The 20,602-nt window shown below is 39.2% G+C and overlaps 1 protein-coding gene across 1 annotated transcript; it reads right to left on the bottom strand.

The window, feature by feature from the left end:
- Positions 1 to 5,081: 5,081 nt before the first annotated feature.
- NUP42 (nucleoporin 42) lies at positions 5,082 to 19,066 on the bottom strand. Its single transcript, XM_019727627.3, has 7 exons — positions 18,876 to 19,066; positions 16,079 to 16,310; positions 14,652 to 14,752; positions 10,061 to 10,137; positions 9,223 to 9,309; positions 6,632 to 6,716; positions 5,082 to 6,007 (listed from the first exon to the last, which is right to left on the bottom strand). The coding sequence occupies exons 1-7, from the start codon at positions 18,985 to 18,987 to the stop codon at positions 5,433 to 5,435; spliced, it is 1,269 nt and encodes a 422-aa protein (XP_019583186.3). The 5' UTR covers positions 18,988 to 19,066; the 3' UTR covers positions 5,082 to 5,432.
- Between the last annotated feature and the right edge of the window lie 1,536 nt (positions 19,067 to 20,602).

Here is a 20,602-nt window from a genome sequence, read left to right on the forward strand (position 1 = left end):
AGTGATTCCCTCCCATTTTCAACACTTTCAATTGTTCCTTTTCAAAAGTACTGGAAACAAAAGTGGAAAGGCAGAACTGAAAGAACGGAACTGGAAAGGAGTAAAGAGAAGCAGCTAGAATCAAACCAGCTGGAAGAATTCTTAGTCTTGTTTTTGCACTTTTCCCTGGCTGAGTAAGAGAAGGAATTGCAAGTTTAGGGAGAGAGGGATTAGAGGTCTGTATGTTCGGAGTACTTCATTTATCTCGAATCTTAGGGTAATAAATTTCACTTAATAATCCTGCCAAGGGGCCGGCCCAGTGGCTCAGGCAGTTGGAGCTCCGTGCTCCTAATGCCGAAGGCTGCTGGTTCAATTCCCACATGGGCCAGTGGGCTCTCAACCACAAGGTTGCTGGTTCGACTCCCACAAGGGATGGTGGGCTGTGCCCCCTGCAACTAATAATGGCAACTGGAACTGGAGCTGAGCTGCGCCCTCCACAACTACAATTGAAAGGACAACAACTTGACTTGGAAAAAATCCTGGAAGTACACACTGTTCCCCAATAAAATCCAGTTCCCCTTCCTCAATAAAAAAATAAATAAATAAAATAATAATCCTGCCAAAAGTAAGCCTTTGCCATCTAGAATGGTTACGCTCCATCCTACAAATTATACTATGTCTATAAGGGAAAATGGGACATACATGTATTGTAAAGGTAATGCATATGTATTATAGAAAATGCTAATAAGCAACCCCTCTGCCCCCAAAATCCAATGCTCTAGTATCTAGTGTAGCATGGTGGTTAAAACATGGGTTTCTAAGTGTGTGACTTCCAATGTCACCATTTGCTAGTTGAGTGACCTTAGCTAGGTCATTTAATATCTCCATATTTGGGTTTTCTCACTTAGAAAATGAGGATCATGATGGCAGCACCTACATCACAGGGTTGTAAGGATTAAATTAGCTCCTAGACGCAAAGTACTTAGGACATTGTCTGACACATACCAAAAGCTCATTAAAACTAGAGCGATTGCAGATGACATAAGCAAGATGGTAGAAGACCCCCCCAACGCTCCTTCCCCATGGACACTTGAATTTAACAGCAATACAGGGACCAATTGCCTCTGGGATAAATCTGGAACCCAACTAAGAGGTTCTTGTACTCAGGCAAGTACAAAACCAACCACATCAAGGCCTGGTGGGAAACTGTGTGGCACTCTCTCCAGAGCCCCTCTCCCTGGCACCGTGTAGTGCGACTGTGGGGAAACACCCAATCCCCATCTTGTTCCTGGGAAAGAAAGGAGTAGAATGTACTTCCAACAGCCTGACCTGTAGGTGGACCGCCCTACCTGCCGGTTTCTATCTTGCCTGAATCCAAGTGCTGACAAGCAGCAGGAGCCAGGATGGAGCTTGGCCTTAGAGAACAAAAGTCATCAACAGGCGCCAGAGCCTGCAGTACCACAGATAGACACGAGGTGGCGCTCCGGCACCATGGCACCAGCGAGGCCACCTTGACACAGAAACATCCCGGGACCTCCTCGGTAGAAATAGGCAAACCTCTTAAATTAGGAGATAACATTACTAGCCCAGAGAGGATGCATCCCCAGAAAAAGGTTTGAGAGATCTCCAGAATCTCTACCAGGGCTCAATGGAGAATGTCCTCCTTGCATGAAACCAGACTGCAAAGAGAAACCAGACTGGGAGAGATGGCTGATTCTTCAAATACCGAAATCCCACCATAAGGTAACAAGACATACAAAGAAACAAGAAAACATGGCCCATTTAAAAGAACAAATTTAATCTCCTGAAACCAACCCTAAAAAAACAGAGACATAAGTTACCAAAGAATTCAAAATAACCATCATAAAGATGCTCAATGAATTAAAAGAGAGCACAGATTTACAACTGAACAAAATCAGGAAAACAATGCATAACCAAAATGAGAATATCAACAAAGAGATAGAAACTATGAAGAACCACCAAACAGAAATTCTGGAAATGAAAACAATAACTGAACTAAAAAATTCACTAGAAGAACTCAACATTAGACTTGATCAGGCCCTCAACCCCCGCCCCCCCCAAAAACCAAAAAAATTTCGGTGAACTCAAACACAGGATTTTCAAAATGACTGAGGCACAGAAGCAAAAGGAAAAACGACTGAAGAAAAATGATGAGAGCCTAAGGGGTTTACAGGACACCATGATGCAGAACAACGTACACATCATGAAGCCCCAGAAGAAGAGGGAAAAGGAGCAGAGAGCCTATTTGAAAAAATAACGGCTAAAAACATCCTAAAATTTGAGACAAATTCATGAAATGCAAAAAACTCCAACTGGGATAAACAGAATCCAGCAATCTCACTTCTCGGTGTCTGTGCAAAAGAATTCAAAGCAGGAATCGAAAGAGCTAGTTGTACACCCATGTTCGTTGCAGCATTATGTACAGTAGCCCAAATTCCATCGACAGATGAAGAAAATGTGGGTCATGCATATAATGGAATATTATACCACCTTCAACAAGGAACTCTTATCACATGCTAGCACAGGGAGGAACCCCAAGGACAGTACGTAAGTGAAATATGCTGGTCAGAAAAGGACAGTTACTGTATGATTCTCCTTCTGTGGTACCTAAAGGAGTCAAAATCTTAGAAGCGCAAAGCAGAAATGTGGTGGCCAGGGGTTGGGGGAGGAGGGAGAGATAGTTAATGTTTGGTGGCTGTGGAGTTTCAGAGTGGCAAGATGCAATAGTTCTGGAGGATCTGTTGTCCCACGATATGAAGTTGTGTCCACTACTTACCGCTACTGAACTACACACTTACAAATGGTTAAGGTGGCAGATTCAACATTATGTTTTTATCTTAACCACAATTTTAAAAATTCTGAGCTATTTTTAACTTTTAGGTTTTGCCCACCTGTAAATATATACTTTCCCCCAAATTGGACCACATTGTACATGCTCTTTTGTAATTGGCTATTATTGCTCGTTGACTACAGAATCAAAACCTTTCCAAGTTATTCTTGATTCTTCTAGGTCATTTAGAAAAGGTGTTTAGTATTCCAGTATCTGCATCTACCACAATTAACCGATTTCCTGTTGGTGGTGAACACGAGATTGAATTATTTTACTCTTTGGAATGATACTGTGGATCTAAATCATGCTACGCCTTTTAATTAGTCTTAATATCAGCTTGTTTTATCTCTCCCCTTCAAATCCGCTCTCAGTTGTTACACTTCTCCCCTTCTAATCTGTGATCAGATAATCAAGCTGGTGAAATCAGTTGACTTGTAATAAAACCTTATTTGTAATGCTGTCACTTGCTCTAAGTTTTAGGTGAAAGGGACAGCTGTTGCAGCAGTGTGAAGGGAGGCTGTTTCTGCTTATTTGGGGGTGTACCTTTCAGGTAGACCAGCTCTGCTGGAACTGGTTCTTGCCTACCTGAATAAATCCAGATGGCAGCCCATGGTCTCTGGTTGCCTCTTCCCTTCCTCTTCCTCTTGGGGTCTTAACTCAGTCTACCTTCGTGCCTGGCCACCACCTCATGGTTACCTGTTTCTGATTTGTTGAAGCCCTACTGCCCCTTAGCTACGATTAGGAGTTCCTGGCCTTCTCAGACCCGACAGCTGTATGCACACGCACTGCTGGCTTCCACTTTATCGACTTCTTCACTTAAGTTTCTCACACTTGTAAGTAACTCATAGCACTTCTCTGTGCTTTTTGACAGCTGCACTATTTGATAACTTTGGATCTCATTAAATTCACCACATTTTGTGTGTGTGTGTGTGTGTGTACAGAAAACAGACTTCAATAATTAAATCAAACGAAACTCCCAAATCGGTTATTACTGAGTAGCCTAAGTGCAGCCAGATAGGTTCCCATTTCCCAAACTCGCCTGAGGAATGTCATAGAACACTTGGTAAAAAAACACATTCCCAGGCCTAGTGCAATGGATATATTAATAAGTACCCACGTGATTCTTAAAATCAGGCAAATTTAGAAACCCGGGGCCCTTACCTGAATCCTCCGAGTTTCCAGGACAATGGGAAGTTCAACTGGGACCCAAGGGAACCTAGTAAGGCTGTGACCAATCTTTGGTAGCATATACTTCACCTCATCAGGGCAGGAAAATTCTAGGAGTCAACTGCAAGTTGAAAGAAACATTGGAAAGTCTCTCGAGCTTGAGACCAAAGCAGGAACTTTGGGTCTGCTTATCATCTGTACACCAACACTGGCTTCAAACATACACCCCTTGGGTATAGGTTCTAGCCCAAATGCTGGTGTTCCAGACTGTCGGCAGGACCGATACAGTTCTTCAAAGTGTAACAGAAAATCTGTATCCTCTGAGGACTGAATCCTTTGCATATATGCTAAAATCATTTAAAGAGCATGTTTTTATTAGGTAAGGTTTTATTTTCACTTAAAAAAATCAGCACAATACTAGATCGATGTTAGGTAACTGTTCTTGCAGTGCTAGCTATGTAATTTTTGAAGCTTGAGAAAGGAGCACAGAAGCTCTGATACATATGCTTCAACTAAAGACAGGTCTTTGGTTTCTTGGATCAACCCATTATAAGATACACAAAATCTTACCCCTCAATCTGAGGACACAGGGAGATTCAAGCATGTCTGAGAATACCAATAAAAGCTCCACACACTGAGCTGGTGAATCTTGACCCCCTATGTATAGTGTTCATTCACACGAGATCACAATTTTTATTCCCCTTACAATCCAACCACTTGGTGGGATAATGTAAGGAATAAATAGAATTATGTAAAAATTAAGCTAAGATAAAAATTACCATAAAGTTATTGAAGAAAACTCAAATGGTGGTCCATGAGACAGACATAATTGAAGGGGGATCAAAACTATCAGGGAAAAATGCCTCCTAGCCTTAAAAACAAGTTTTCACCCCGTATAAACTGTTGTTTTTAAGAGAATCTTCTTTAACATGAAGGAAAGTTATGCTATTGATGTTTATTCAGTAAGTAGGCTAAATATTTAAGCATTTTTCTCCTAATGGTTTAAAAAATTATCTCCTTCCTAAAAAAAAAAAAAAGTTTAAAAGTAAAACTTGAAAGGGTAAGATAGCAAAGTGACACAGAATGAAAAAAGAAAAAAGTACTTTATTAACAGTACACTGATAAGTTTTTCAGTTCCATTCATGATTATAGTAAAAAAAAATCTCTTGCTGAGTATTATTTTAAATAGTTAGGTTCAAGAAAAGTGCACGGCTCATAATACCAGCACGGGCCAGGGAGCTGTGTCCTATACAACTGGACTGAGAAACAACAGCTTGAATGGGGGGGGGGGTGGAAAAAAGAAAGCTATATTCCTTATAAATATATATGTATATATACACATATGTGCATGTGTGTGTATATCTGTTCTTTCATATGAACCACTCAAAACAAGTCATTTTACAAGTTGTTCTTTTCTGTATTTAAAACTGTCCTTTTAAATATTTAGAAGTTCCACAGGTGGTGGCTTCAATGGGATTTTTCCCAGAGTAAATCTGATGGATTGAAATTGCTCCAGTTCTCCTGCTGTTAGTTGATTCTTGGGTGTGAATAATATATTACCTGTGGTGCTGCTGCTGGAGATGGGAAGAGCAGTGGTTATGCTGTTACTTCCAAAGGTATCACTGGGTGACTTGGAAAAAAGAGAGTGAGAATGGTAGCCTGGACTACCAAAACCAGCCACAGAACTACTGTTTCCAAAGGCCGGGGCGGCCACAGGAGGTGCAATGGGGCCTGCTGCACCCGTTGGAAATCCTGAAACCCCAGGAGATCCAAAACCAGACGCTGCAGGGGTTTTAAATGAAAATGAAGCAGCAGATGGGACTTCCGGTTTCCCAAATCCAAGAGATGGAGTAGAAGTCGTGATGGCAGAACTGGAAGAGGGTACAGCTCCAAAGGCTGGAACATTCCCGAACACAGAAGGGCTTCCAGAAGGAGCAGTGGCAAATCCAGAGGTTATTTTAAAACTAAAATTCGGAGTATTATCACTGCTGCTGTTATTCACTGGAAAGCCTACAGAAAAAGGAAAAAAACTATTATAGCCAGAAAATGTAGCCATATTAACCCCCCTCACAGACCCATTTCCCCCTTATCCTTGCTATGTTTGGATGCCGAGCAGCTCATTGGAAGGGAGAAGGGAAACTGAGAAGAGAGAACAAACCCACCAAATCCCGTTGTCCCGCCTACTGCTCTCACAAGCACCATGATTTACCTTCCCTGGAGGAGGCAGCTGTGAGAAACCTCAGGGATAAGGGAATGGACTTTCACTTTCGGCTGGAGCCCCCTCTCCTCAGAGCTGTCACGTGGGGATAATGCTATGCTGCTGTACACAGTGACAAGCAAGTCCTCACAGGTGCTGCTACCAGAGCTACGAAGCTCTTGGAACACATTCCTGAAACAAACTTCTGAAGCCTGAGCCACAGGGTCTTTCAAAGGACGTGCCCATTCTGGCCCCCACTGCACAAATGCTTGATGGGCCAAAGTCTTAGAAGCGCCATTACGGAAGGTGGTGCTTTACAAGGGTGAATTTACAAGGGTGATTTAAAATGGTACCTAACGTACCTTCAAGCTTTATGATTTGAAACCTACATAATCCTTTTTCTAAATCAGTAAAGTCCTGTATTACTTTTCACTCACCTGGGGACCCAAATGCTGCTGTTGGTTTACTGACAAGTCCAAACGCAGGTGCTGTTTGACTTAGTCCATCTTTCCCTTCAAAGAGCTAGAAAAAACAGCAAATGATAAAATACTTCATGAATAATTCTCAAGTATGTTTTCTATAAGCTTTAGAGCCGATTTCAATGTTTAAAATGTGTACTTAAAATGTGAAGTTAAATATTTAACACAGAAAAATGCCCACAAAATGAATACGCATAGAAAAAAATGGACCAACCCCAATGAAAAGAAAGTAATTGGCTGATGAATTATGCGTGATTTCAATTTATGCTTTTAAATATTTTCTAACTTTTTTCAATGAACACATTAAAATCAGAAAAACCTGTTTAATAATACATTTCAGTGTCTACAGGTTGATCTGCATTTACCAAGAAACCTAGACATTAGGTAAGGGACATTTAGAGGCTACCCCATCTACTTACTCTCATGCTTGAACTGAAGTTGATTTGCAATTATATTATAAAAACCTACCACTAAAGTCTATTAAAATATTTCCTATTCCCTACAAATACTTCATGCTCTTGCTATTTCCTGGTCTAGAAATGTCTTTCATCTCTGCTTACTGAAATCTTAATCTCCCTTTCAAGGAACTTTTCACTTACTCCTTACCTCCCAGAAGTCTTTCCTTTCCTAATCAACCCAAGCAGGTATGATTTCTCTCATTTGGAAGCCCCAACAGCTTATTTTAAAAATAAACTTTATGAGGTATAGTTTACATACAATAAAATACATCCATTTTACATAACACACACACACATACACACACACACACACACACACCCCACCGCCTCACCCACATCCCTATCAAGATTTAGAACATTTGTCACCTCTGAAAGTTCCCTTGTGTTCCTTTTCCAAAGTCAACCCTCTCCCAACACCTCTTCTGCTTTCTATCACTATAGATGAGGTTTGTCTTTTCTAGAGTTTCATATAAATGGATTCATTAGTATGTACTCTTTTTTTCAGTCTAGCTTCTCTGCCTCAGTGTAATATTCATTAATATGTAAATGGATAAACAAATTGTATTATATTCACACAATGGATTAAAAGAATAGTGAATGACTTATTCAGCGTAAGAGTGAACTATTGATACATGCTAAGCAGCTGTAGGTGGGCTCTCCCGGATGCTCACCTATAGAGGGGCCCCTAGGAAGCTGGCAAAGAGCAGGGAACTCCAGCCCTGAGGTAGGGTCTGCAGTTCTCTAGACTCAGTTATGCCTTCTACATCAGCTCTCAGCAATGGTGATGGGCCACCTCTAGCTGGAATACTTCCCAGAAGTCCTACTAAATTCAAATGACATTATAACAACTGAAAGATGGAAGAAATAAGCTTGTACAGGAGTCTAGTTATTCAGGACGCACATATGTAAGAAGGGATGGGGGTAGGGACTGTCGTATAGTCATTCCCAAGTTTAGGCGGCAACTACTCTCATAACTGTTTTCAGAAAGGAAAATTGGAAATAGTAAATTCTAAATGTAAATATCTTATTTTAAAATAAGGTTCTTAAGAACTTTTTATGGGGGTAGAAAAATCCTAACTTTATTCACAGATAATGAATATGCTCCAGTCAGGATCATGCATCTTTGGAGACAGGTGGTTATGTATCTCCTAAAGGCACTTCTGTGTAAGACAAGAGTCATGTGGGAGGAAGTATCCTTCAACCACAAAAGTACACATTAGTCTAAATGTGCATTTGTAACATTTTTCAAAGCAATTTCTTTTTAAACACTCATAACCTGGAATACTTGAAGTTGTGTTTTCCAATTTTCAAAATTAGTACTTCCAAAGTTTAAAACTTCGCCCTAAAAATAGCTTTAAAAAAGCATTATTATCTGTGCTTTTCTTCTTCTTTTTTTTTTTTTTTTAAAGATTTTATTGGGGAAGGGGAACAGGACTTCATTGGGGAACAGTGTGTACTTCCAGGCCTTTTTTCCAAGTCAAGTTGTTGTCCTTTCAATCTTAGTTGTGGAGGGTGCTGTTCAGCTTCAAGTTGTTGTCCTTTCAGTCTTAGTTGTGGAGGGCACAGCTCAGCTCCAGGTCCAAGTCCCGTTGCTAGTAGCAGGGGGCGCAGCCAACCATTCCTTGTGGGAGTCGAACCAGCAACCTTGTGGTTGAGAAGACGCACTCCAACCAACTGAGCCATCTGGGAGCTCAGCGGCAGCTCAGCTCAAGGTTCTGTGTTCAATCTTAGTTGCAGGGGGCGGAGCCCACCATCCCTTGCGGGACTCGAGGAGTCAAATCAGCAACCTTGTGGTTGAGAGCCCACTGGCCCATGTGGGAATCGAACTAGCATCCTTTGGAGTTAGGAGCACGGAGCTCCAACCACCTGGGCCACCGGGCCGGTTCCATATCTGTGCTTTTCTAACTGAGAAACAGAGAGAAAGCAATTCCTGGACCTGCCCTCTAAATGCTGACATAGTTCTTGAGAATGTGTGTATCACAAATTCTTGATAGAAAATTTTACCTCTGCTTTTCAAATTGAAAGTGAATTTTGCTGCAAAAAAGCAATAGTGAAGACACTTCCCTGTAAAGCAAATTCTTCTATACTCACCAACGCTGTCTGAGTTGATGCATTTAGACTTTTCAGTTCATTCACCCTGTTCCTCCACTGATTTATTAACTGCTGGATGGAATTTAGCTGAAAAAATAGAAAACTAACGAGTCAATTCTGAGTGTTTATCTCTCAAACCACTTCACATGTTTGCCAAAATCCCAAAAAGTTTATAAGACATTTTTATGAGCCATAGCTTGTAAAACTTGCATTGACCTGCCCCTATTTGCCAAAGACGTGCCAGCTGTAGTCCCCTCTCCCCGCTCAACTCCTGTATCACCTGGTTAAGAAGCACGAGCACCTGGCAGCACAGACTGATACGTGGATGGGAGGTGAACACGTGTGCTGGTGAAAATGCATGATCATGACTCAGAGAACCAAAAAATGCAGTGTATGTCATTTCCTTTAGGGGCCCAACTTATCGAAGCCCAGCTGCGTTTACTTTTTGATGTTTGATGGTAAGAATGCTAATCTGCGGGACAGACTGCTGTGTTTAACTTTGTTTTCTAGCATTCAGCACAGGGTCTGCACCTAAGAGATGGGCCATAAATGTTTGTCAAACGATGAAAGGGTTTGACTTCTGGGACTGATTGCTGGGTAATTTGTAATAAAATAATGGCACTGCTAGGTACCACAGCCAAAATATATTACCACCATTTTAGATAACCAACCAATTTCAAAGAAAGTAATTTACAAAATAAAAATAGCCTTGTCCTGAAAAATATTATAGATTGAGATCTTTGCCACTTTGCCAACACAAGCAAGCCACTACGAATAGAGAAGACAGTAATTAACAGCTCATCTGTTATGGAGGTAGATGAAAAGGAAATAAACTTACATAACTCTGTAAGTTATTGCTTGTTAAGAAGTTATGGTATTCAAGCCTCAACTCCTCTGGTGAAATGTCTGTGAAACCTGAAGTGAGGAATCAATTGGAATCTTTAAAATAAATGCCAATACTTTTGATAGTAAAGCTACAGGTGCTAGACAAGAACATATGCTAATGCTGTGGTCATTAGAAAATTTTCATAATTATGAGGGAAAAAATTCAAAGTGTGCACTCTTGTTAATGTTTAGCAAAGTATTAAATCACAGTAAAACATAGTTGGCTACTTGATCTTTGCAGGGGGAAAATTTTCTAAAGATAAATGGAGTGGAAGGAATAATAAAGAGAAGAAAAAGAAAGTTGACTACGTATACAATCAAACTTCTGTCTAAAAAAAATATTCTGTATGTCAGAAACTACAGTAAGCAAAATTAAAAGGTAAATGATAAGCTGGGAAAACCATAATTGCAATATGACAGGAGAAGAGCTATTGCCAATGTATAAATAGGTCTTACAAATCAATAAGAAAAATAAGTTAATATGAGCAAGATAATAAACAGACAATTCACAAAAAAAATTCAAATAGCCAGTAAGTAAATTAAATAAAAATGGTCAATTTAAAAATATAACTTAAAACAGAGATAAAATGCTTTACTCATTGGACTGGCAACATTTAAAAATGAACGTTCTTTATTGTTGCTCAGAACGTGGTGAAGTGGACATTCCCCTGAATAGCCATTAATGGAATTAAAAAGGTACTTTTTTGGGAAGAAAATTGCCTTAGAAATGTTCACACCTTCTGACCTTTATAAAATTTCTAGGATTAAACCTCAGGAAATAATTAGATGCGTAAACAAAGGGTGTTAATGTATAAAGATGTTCATCCTAGTATTTTTAGTAATAGAGATAAACTGAAAAAAACAAAGTAGAATACAAAACTAGATTATGATCCTAATTATATATATATATATATATATATATATATGCAAGAAATAAGTTTGTGTGTGCATATTTTGAAAGAAATATACTAAAATGTTACAGTTGTTATCTCTGTGAGATTATGTGATCCTTATTTATATATTCCTGTATTTTTCAAGTTTTCTATGGGCAATAGCTGTAATTTCATAATTAGAAAAACTTTAAGAAAGAAAAAAAAATGTTCAGGATATTTTCTACAGAGAATTACTTGTAACCCAGGTATCATTAATTCCAAGGAAACTGACTCCAAGAATAAAGAAAAGACTAAACATTCAAATCAGAACCCTGGATTCCCTCTAACAACTTGTTAGTTCCTAGGTTTTTTAGCCTGAGTTGTTGATCTTTATCAGGCCTAAAAACCTAGCAATTACACCTTGCGTTTCTCTCTTTCCCCGTATCTAATTAACCAGCATCCTGCCAGTTCTAGCTCCAAACCAAACCCGAATTAGACCAATTCTGTCTCCACTGCTAGTAACTCCAACCCAATCATCAGTAACTGTCTCCTAACTCATCTCCCTGCTTCTATTTTGCCCCTACCCCTGCCTCCAATAGACCATTTCTTTTTACACAACAGTCCGAGTGAGCTTTATCTAATCAGATCATTTTCCTCTCCTGCTGAAAGCTCTTCATGGTTGCCCAGCATAGTTAGGCCCACCACGATGGCTGACTCTGGCCTTATGTCATGTTACTCTTTCCCTGATTTACTCTCCCCAGCGATTCAGGACTCACTCATCCTCAAACATGCCAACGTTCTTCCTATTAGCACCTTCACACTAGCTGTTCCTATTGGCAGGAACGTTTTCCACAAATCTTCCTACGAGGGTCACGTTCCCTTCATTCAGACGCAGCTCCTAAGCATGGATGACCACTCCATCGAAAGGAACACGGTCCCTCTTGTTACTCCTCCCCCTTCCAGCTGTTCCTCATTTGAACCACTGAACACAGAAATGATCTGGTTGACTATGTTCCCCATTCTCTCAAGGGCGATACAAAAGTCATATTTATTCTAGTTGCACAAGAAAGGTTAATTCATCATAATGGATGCCTAAAGACAGAGGTTCTCTGACTTATTTGGTCTCAGGACCCATTTATGTTCTTAAAAATCATTAAGGATCCCAACCAGCTTTTGCTTACATGGCTTACATATACCAATATTTGCCATATTTGAAACAAAAACTGAGAAATGTAGGAAATACTTGATTTCATTTCAAAATAAAAAACTAATTCCCTATCAACATAAATGAAAAACTGTTTTCCAAAACAAAAAACAAAAATCTAGTGAGATGAGTGGCATTGTTTTATGTTTGTGTATCTCGTTAAGGTTTGGCTTAATAGAAGACTGCTGGGTTATTATACCTGCTTCTGCATTCAATCTGTTGCAATATATTGCTAAGTTGCAGTGTATGAAGAAAACCTGTTCTTATACAGGTATGTAGTTGGAAAAGGATGCCTTTTCAGATAATTGTGAATATTCTTCTTTGATATTACACCAAAACTTGACAGGTGGCAGTTTCTAAAAGGTTAGCTATAATATGGACTCAAAACATATGAATGAACTTTTTGTACAGTTATACTAAATCCACTGGTTTATCTTGCACTGAGAAAGGATTTTTCAGCCATGTGTAATTTTATAACATCATAGATTTGTCATTTGGAAAATATTGGTTCACTGAGTTATCCAGACCTTCCAAATGTTGGCACGTCATTTTACCATATCAAAAAATTCATGTTTGTGAATGTTACTATCCATCTCATCAGAAGAGACTGTAAGTAATACGAAGTCAGCAAACTCACAGTGGCAGAAAACAGTTTTCCATAATTCTAATTTTCACTTGAAAGCTTGAATTTTGTCATTGGCAATAAACACTGTCAGTTGTTTCCTTTGAAGTCACAAGCTCACTTCATTTATTTTTTTAAGAAAATGTCACCATATACTTAAGTCTAAATACCCATAGTGCTCAGTCAATCTTTCAAGTAAAACTTGTCCATGATCAAGCAGCTAGTTCAGCTTACAAGACAAACAATCAACACTAGCGCTTTCCCTCAAGATAACCATCATACTTGAGTACGTGGCTGAAGCACTTTGTGTGTGCTTCCCATTTTGTCAGACAGAATATTAAAAAGGTTTGCACTCAAGGATCAAGATTTAATAAAAGTAGTAATTTTTACCATTTCATCAAGGACACTCAGAAGTAAAAATGGCATTAAAAGTTTTTAAATTGACTACTGTAGTCTGCTAGTACAGTTTGCTGTCTCTGTTTTGACTCATACTAAGACACAAGGAGTTTTACTCATCAATGATTTTGCACCAACAGTGCAAATGTTAACACAGTGAAAATGGCAATTAATGTGTTAGCATTATTATGAAAATATTTTTGAACTTGTATAGCTCCTACAAGGGTCTCAGGAATAGTGTTGCCAAATTTAGCAAATGATAATACAGGATGCACAGTTAAATTTGAAATTCAGACATACAACAAATACTTTTTTAGTATAAGTATGTCTCAAATATTACATGGGTATTCATATGCTAAAAATATTATTCTTTGTTTATCTGAAATTTAAATTTAACTGGGTATCCCATATTTTATCTGACAACCCTACTTAGGGATCTATATTCCACATTTTGAGAACCTCTGCTTTAGGGCTTTAGGCATTAAGTTCAATTCTGAATTGATTAAAAAAGGTTTAACACTTCATTTTCTCTATAGAAAAATCAGTATCTGAAATTCTCTTATTTATTTGTTAAGACTTATCGTCTCCTGCCCTCAACTACTTCACAAAGGAGGGATCTTGTCTGTCTTGCTCATCACTACATCCCTAGCACTTAGAATAAGCACAAAAGAAATTCAAGACGAATATGATGGATGATTGAGTAAATAACTAAGGAGTGGTATGACACAAACGCTTACAGAAAACGAGTAGGTAGAGTAGAGATCCCAGAGTTCTGAGGGATTGCAAGGGATCTCATCTGCTAGGTACCTGCTATTTACTCATAGGGCAGAGGCCCAGGACCTCCCAGAATTGGGCTGAGAGAAGTGTGGTGGTCTAGGTATCAGCTCAGAAATGGCTTAGGGACGGACGATGGACAAGAGAAAATGGGAAAGAAAGGGGTATTCTAAAGAAATGCTATCCCTGTAGCCCAGCTAATGCTCCTTATTTTTAAACATTATCTCCAGGATAGGTCTCAACATGCTTTATGAAAAACAACTATTCTTAGAAGGAAAGATAGGGAAAAAAGAGAAAACAGAATCAGGCAGTTAAGGCCTTAATGGCAGGCTGAATGTGACCCTTCTATTCACGGCAGGCAGTCAAGAGGTTCTGAAGTGGTACCTACAGGGAACCAAGAAAGCAGAGCCTCTTCCTAGGCCTATAGAATTGGAATTGTGGTGGGTCCTGATTTTACTATTTTCTCATGAGAACTACATATCTTAAAAGAACTATACTTTCTAACCTCAATCTCTGAATTACAAAGTTCTGCTAGAATACTCAGATACTTTAAACGGTGTCCAAACTTGCCTAACTGTAGCCTACGTTTGTGGTTAATTTCTTTAATTTGGCATGGTCTTAGTTTTATAAAATAGTAGTTATAAAATATATTTTAAAAACACAATTTCTCAGTTACCTGAAATATTAGATTTCTTCTCTTTAGTCACTGGTGAATAAACGGAAAACATCCACTGCCCTGATGATTCCCAGATCTCCATATCTTTTATGATTCCTTCCCTTTCAAAAAAAAAAAAAGCATAAAAACCTTTTTAATCTGCTTATCAAAATTTATTATTTATAATTTTCAATGACTGAAATATTAATTACATTATAATTTTAGATTTTTTTCAATTATATTTTCTGAAGTGTTCTTTAAAGCAGAAGCTTATATAAATATAAACTATATTTCACGATTACAGATATTATAATATCAAAGAAGTTCAAACTTTTTACTTGATTTTCCAGTAAACTGAACAATTAACCAATACATTTGATTGAGAAGTATTGTACCATACATATCTTTAAAAAATGAAATACAATAAAATATACTAACTTTAATCTTTCTTTGTTCATTATCATAAACATGAATGATCACTTAACTGGGAAAGACAGAACGTAATATAGAACCATAACATTTTTAAAGTGGGTGGAACTTTGGGAGATCATTTTTTCTAATCCTCATATTTTGCAAAAGGAGAAACAGACCTACATCCATACAATTAATTTGTTGGCAAAAGTGTGGATAGATTCAGCTCTAAATTATCACCCCCTCCCCAGTCCAGAATGCTACAATTAATAAAATGATAGATACCACAGAGAATCTATATAAAGTTTTGGATTTTTACAATATTATCAAATATTAGAAGGGAGGAGGTTCATTTTTTTAAAAAAATCAGTTTTATATGGTACATGGCTCAAAATGTTTACCACTGGTTCTAATTTCATCATGGGAAGTAAAAGACCTACAAGTATATTTAAGTTCTGTCCTGGGAGCCGGGAGCTGAGGGAACAGTTACAGACAGCCAGGTGCTGTTTTGGCACCAGCCATAAATTCTACCACCAATGTTCCCAAGAAATGATAAGGAATCTACTTCACAATAATGAAAGAAATCAAATGAAACCAGTTTGAATAGGGTAATTGAAGTAAAAATTTTAGAAAGAAAAATACGAGATGCTGTAAGTGACCTCCAAGATCACAAGTTGCTTTAAATTACTTCATACTTTGTAAAGGTCCCATAATTTATAACAAACTTAAGCAGGTCTATTTTAGAAAGATATTCACAATACAGTGGTATTAATAAAAAAGTGGGAAAAGCATAATTAGCCCTAAAAAGGCACTGTACTGCTATGGAAAGATGACACATTTTTAAGTGAAATGAAGTCTAGTAAGATATATGGAAAATAGTGGTTATCTCTGAGTGATAGAATCATGGGAGCTTTTTCTTCTTGTTGCTTATTCTGATTTATAAAATAATGTATTACTTCTTTTTTCAAAAATATATTGTAGGTATTTTGAAAAAAATAAGCAAATGGTTAGCAATTTTTCTGAAGGCTTTCACTTACAAAAGCTTCTGTTCATCTTTCTGCCCATCAGAGCTACATGAAGAAGCAAATGAGTTCTGAGACAATCCAAACTCCCTATTCCTGCTAGTTGAAGCTCCAGAATCAAAAGAACGAAAAGATGGTGTTTCTTGATCTCTGCTGCCCCCCCATGGTGCGGATCTGGAGAAACGGGGTGGCTGGATAACACTGGAGTATCTCTGGCTGGTGGAACTCCATCCACGTCTGTTACTACCTGAAATAAACAATAAAATAAAACAATTTTACCAGCAACTCCTCTTTAAATCTCTAATAATTGCATTATATTTTTGTCTTACTACATGCAGACATTATGCAAAGATTTAACATTTTCACTCACTTTAAATCACAAAAACTCTTCATTTTTGACTTACATAGTTAAGCATAATATCAACAAATAACACAATGGTCTAATTGCATTTTTGTTTAACAAGACTGAGAAGACTGTAAATCCATAGAAAAATGATACCAGGGGTGCCAAAAAAATGTATATAAGTGGACACTTTGGTCAATGTTGCTCAAGCAGTAGTTCACCGTAAACAGCGGTGTCTGGACGCTGATGGTAACCACTTTGAGCACCTCTTGTAATTGCAGAAGTCACACGTGACTAGTATTCATCTTTTGTTATTGGTATATATTATTACAATTTTAATAGTTTTCTTTTCTCAAAATGTGTATACATTTCTTTGGCACCTTCTGTATATTACTAAGTTCAGCTGACATAAGCTTATTAAGTAAACAATTGCTAGATAGTGGAATGGACAGAGGGACAATCCTAAATTATAAGCTCCTTCAGGATAAAAAGCTGTGTCTTTATCATTCTTTGCCACCCCACTGGGACCTTACAGTGATAAAGTCTGAAAAGTGGGGAATGTATTAAAGCTTACTGAATATAAAAGATTAGATTCAAGGGTGGCAAATTAGCTCAGTTGGTTAGAGCGTGGTGCTAATAACACCAAGATTGCTGGTTTGATCGCCGCATGGGCCACTGTGAGCTGCGCTCTCCTTAAAAAAGAAAAAAAGGTTTACATAAACTGCACTGTTTTTTAACAAAAATTAGATTCCACCCTCTGCCCTCGAATAGACGCTTAAAATTTTTTGACTCAGTCTTCCCTCTGAGAAAATAACATACACATCTATCTTTTCATGGGAAAATTATAAAAGAAATTTACATATAATAAATATGTGCATTGAGTTCTATTGTGAAATTTCTAATATTTCATAATTATAAAAAAAAATTATCTAAATGAGCTAACAGAAAAAAAATCTTATCACTTCAGCTATCTCATTTACTCATCACTTCCTACTTGGGGCCAAGATAATTCACCTTGTTTCTGACTGAATTAGGAGATATTCCATTAAATATATTAAAAACTGGAGTGATAGGAGATACACTCCTTTATGACAATTCAACTCCCAACCCTAACAGTACTTATTAAAACCAGAGATTTGCTGGGACAGATCCCTCAAGTAGGGGGTTAATGGTGTTTTATTTTTCTAAAGTTCCAAATCTTTGGGGGATGACACAAATGAAGGAATTCAATCCATCTTTTGTATGTAGCTTTTGGCCGTCATACTCATTATTAATCCCATTAGTATTCATTCGTTTCTGGTAGCTAAATACCCTGTTTTCTTGATGAATTTTAGTTATACTTTTTTCATCAATCTATCCACTCAGCATTCATTTTCTAATTGCTGTATGTGTGAGTTTCTACAGAATGTCAACTATGATATTCTGTTGTTCCTGGAAATACACTCACATTTATTAGATCCCAAGCCCTAATTTTTGGTTTGGTATATTTCACTAGACCAATTGTGGGTGATGCAAAGACTGTCTTCAAGATGAGGGATCAGGTGTGACACCACAATGTAACACAAGGTTTAATTAAGGGTCAGATGACCACCCCTAAAGGAGGAAAGGGAGAGGAGATTGTGTGTAGGGGTCAGCATTTTGTGATACCTTAGGCTGTTTCCATCGTTAAGAAAATAAAACCTCTTCATCTGACCTTTAAAAACTTGTATTATGGTTTCATGTCTGATCCCTCCTCTCCTTGAAGACAGCCCTTTTGCATCACCCACAACTGGTTGAATTAAACATTCCAAAAGCTTCCGCAATGACTTAGGCCCAGGAAGCAGATTAACGTGGCCCTCCACCCCCCACTCCGTTCCCTCATAGCCCGGAGTTCTTAACTGGGCGTCCCCTCCTCCCAATGTTACCCCAAATGTCGAGCACGCGCATTTGTCTGAGAAATGGCTTTATAGTTTTTACTAGATTTCCAAAGGAGTTCACGACTCCCCCAAAGTTAAGATCTTGAGTGACCCCAGTTGCCAGCCTCTCCCTCGGAAAAAAAGTTTGGGTAAAAATTTTATTCAAGGAGTCACGGGAAAAACAAAGGCTGCAGAAAAGCAAGTAGTAAAGCAAGGCGGCGTCTGGGTCGCCCTATGCCAATTCTCTGCACCACTGCCCCCCACCGAGAGGGTAGTTTTTACACGTACATCCGACTTAAAACACATTGTTTGGCATTAGCATCCAGAACCAAACCCCTGCCTTCATCCGCTCGACAAAAATCGACCGAGTGATAAAGCCGGGAAGAAACTGTGTGCCCCGCCGGGTGGGCAGGGACGGCGACCGGGACGACGCCGGCACGTCCACGTCACCTGACCCGTGCGCCGCCGTGCTGTGCCGAGCCCCACGCGGGACGCCCGTTCCCTGCCGGCCGGACCCCACGCCAAGCCCTCCCTAGCTCGGTTAGCGGCGGCGGAGGACTGAGGACAACGTCACCTGAGGGCTGTTGCTGCCGTCCCCCGCCCGCACCCCCGGCACCAGGATGTTCGTTCCAACACCGCTCTCCAAAGCGGCACCGGCCTTGAAGGAAGAACTGACAGATGGTCATTACGACGGTGTCTCCCACCCGGAGGTCTTCAACCGGTACTCTTGGACCTAGGGCCCAAAGCAACGGAAGGTTCCGGCCCCGCTACTGTGACGTCATCTTATCGCGCCTAGGAAAGGCCCTTTCTCTCTTGTTCCGCCCCCAGTGCGATGAGAGGCGTGAATTTTGCCCAGTAGGAGTTGAGAAGAGCAGGTCCCGCCCCGCCCCCTCACGTCACGTACTGAGTGTGTGGCCTAGGAAGGCGGAAGGTTTGAGCGGTTCTGTGAAGAAGCGCGCTTGACACTAGTGCAGTTCCTCTGGGTGCAAAGGAGGCTCGAGATCGAAGTGAGAAGAAAGCGAGTCAAGCAAACCCAGGGCTTCAGCAAGGCCCCGAGAGGATTAGCTTCGGTTTGAGAGACCGAGTAGTATTTTCGTTTGTAGCTGCTGAGAAAGTAAGTCTGCCCAGCCGTTCCTCAGGATGGGTAACAGTGTCAGTTAAAGCCAGTTGCAGCGTTAACAGGAAAACAGTGTTTCTTTTAGGGACAGACTGCAACCGAAATGTGTAACAATCCCCATCTTTGGATGAGTGCTACGTTCTTACACATAAACGTTCTTTCACATAAACGTTGCCATTGGAAATTATATCAGTAGGAATGAAACATCCTATTCTTGGCTAGAGGATCGAACTAGATACTGGAAAGGGGAAGCAGTCTTGATTTCTACCCAAGAGCGGAGCTCACGTTAGGGATTCCTGAAAAAGAACATTTTCCATATTTTCTTACCTTCGTAGTTTCCAAGGAAACACGACCTTACAGCCACTTCTTAGTCCAGATCTGATGTTGATGCCTTTACACATCGCTCTGCTTTGCTTTGAGCCTATCAATACTGTTTTTAAATTTTACCTGAAGTCCACCTTCCTCACAAATCCTACAATAACTCTCTCTTTCTTTGTATGGTGAGACACCCTGCAGTTCCAATGGTGTCCAGTCTCCTTGGTCGCAGCGAATCAAATCTGACTTTGTTGGATTACAGGTTTGTCCCTGGTAGTTTAGGATGATTGGCTATTGTTGTTTTGGTCACCTATTTTGGATTTTGAGGACAGTGGAATCTACAGGAACACTGGGAATAACTAGTGCAACTTAGTTTATTTTTAAAAATCTATTTAATTCATTTGTTTTGACCCAAATTTATGGAAGAGTTACAAATAGAGTACAAAGAAAAAATTCCTGAGCCATTTGAGACCATATCGCAGACCCGATGCCCCATCACCCAAATACTAACTGTATTTCCTACAAAAAAGGGCATTCTACACAAACACAATACAATCACCAAAATCAGGACATTAATAGTGATGCGTTGCTATCATCTAATTCTCAGGTTCCGGAAATCCATGTTTTGCCAAATGTCCCAATAATGTCCTTTAAAGGAAAATGATCCAGTTCAGAATCATGATTGATTTACTGCTGCTTCTTTACAGTTCTTAGTCTTCTTCATTCTGGAACGTTTCATCCGTCTTTCTTTGACACTGGCACTATTAAAGGTTACAGCAAGTCATTTTGTAGAAGTTCCTCAATGCAGATTTATCTGTTTTCTCATAATTGGATTCAGATTATGCATCTTTGGCAGGATTATCATAGAA

Source organism: Rhinolophus sinicus, chromosome 4, assembly GCF_057876585.1.
Source record: "Rhinolophus sinicus isolate RSI-liver-muscle chromosome 4, RSI-T2T, whole genome shotgun sequence".
In the NCBI taxonomy this organism is placed as follows: domain Eukaryota; kingdom Metazoa; phylum Chordata; class Mammalia; order Chiroptera; family Rhinolophidae; genus Rhinolophus; species Rhinolophus sinicus.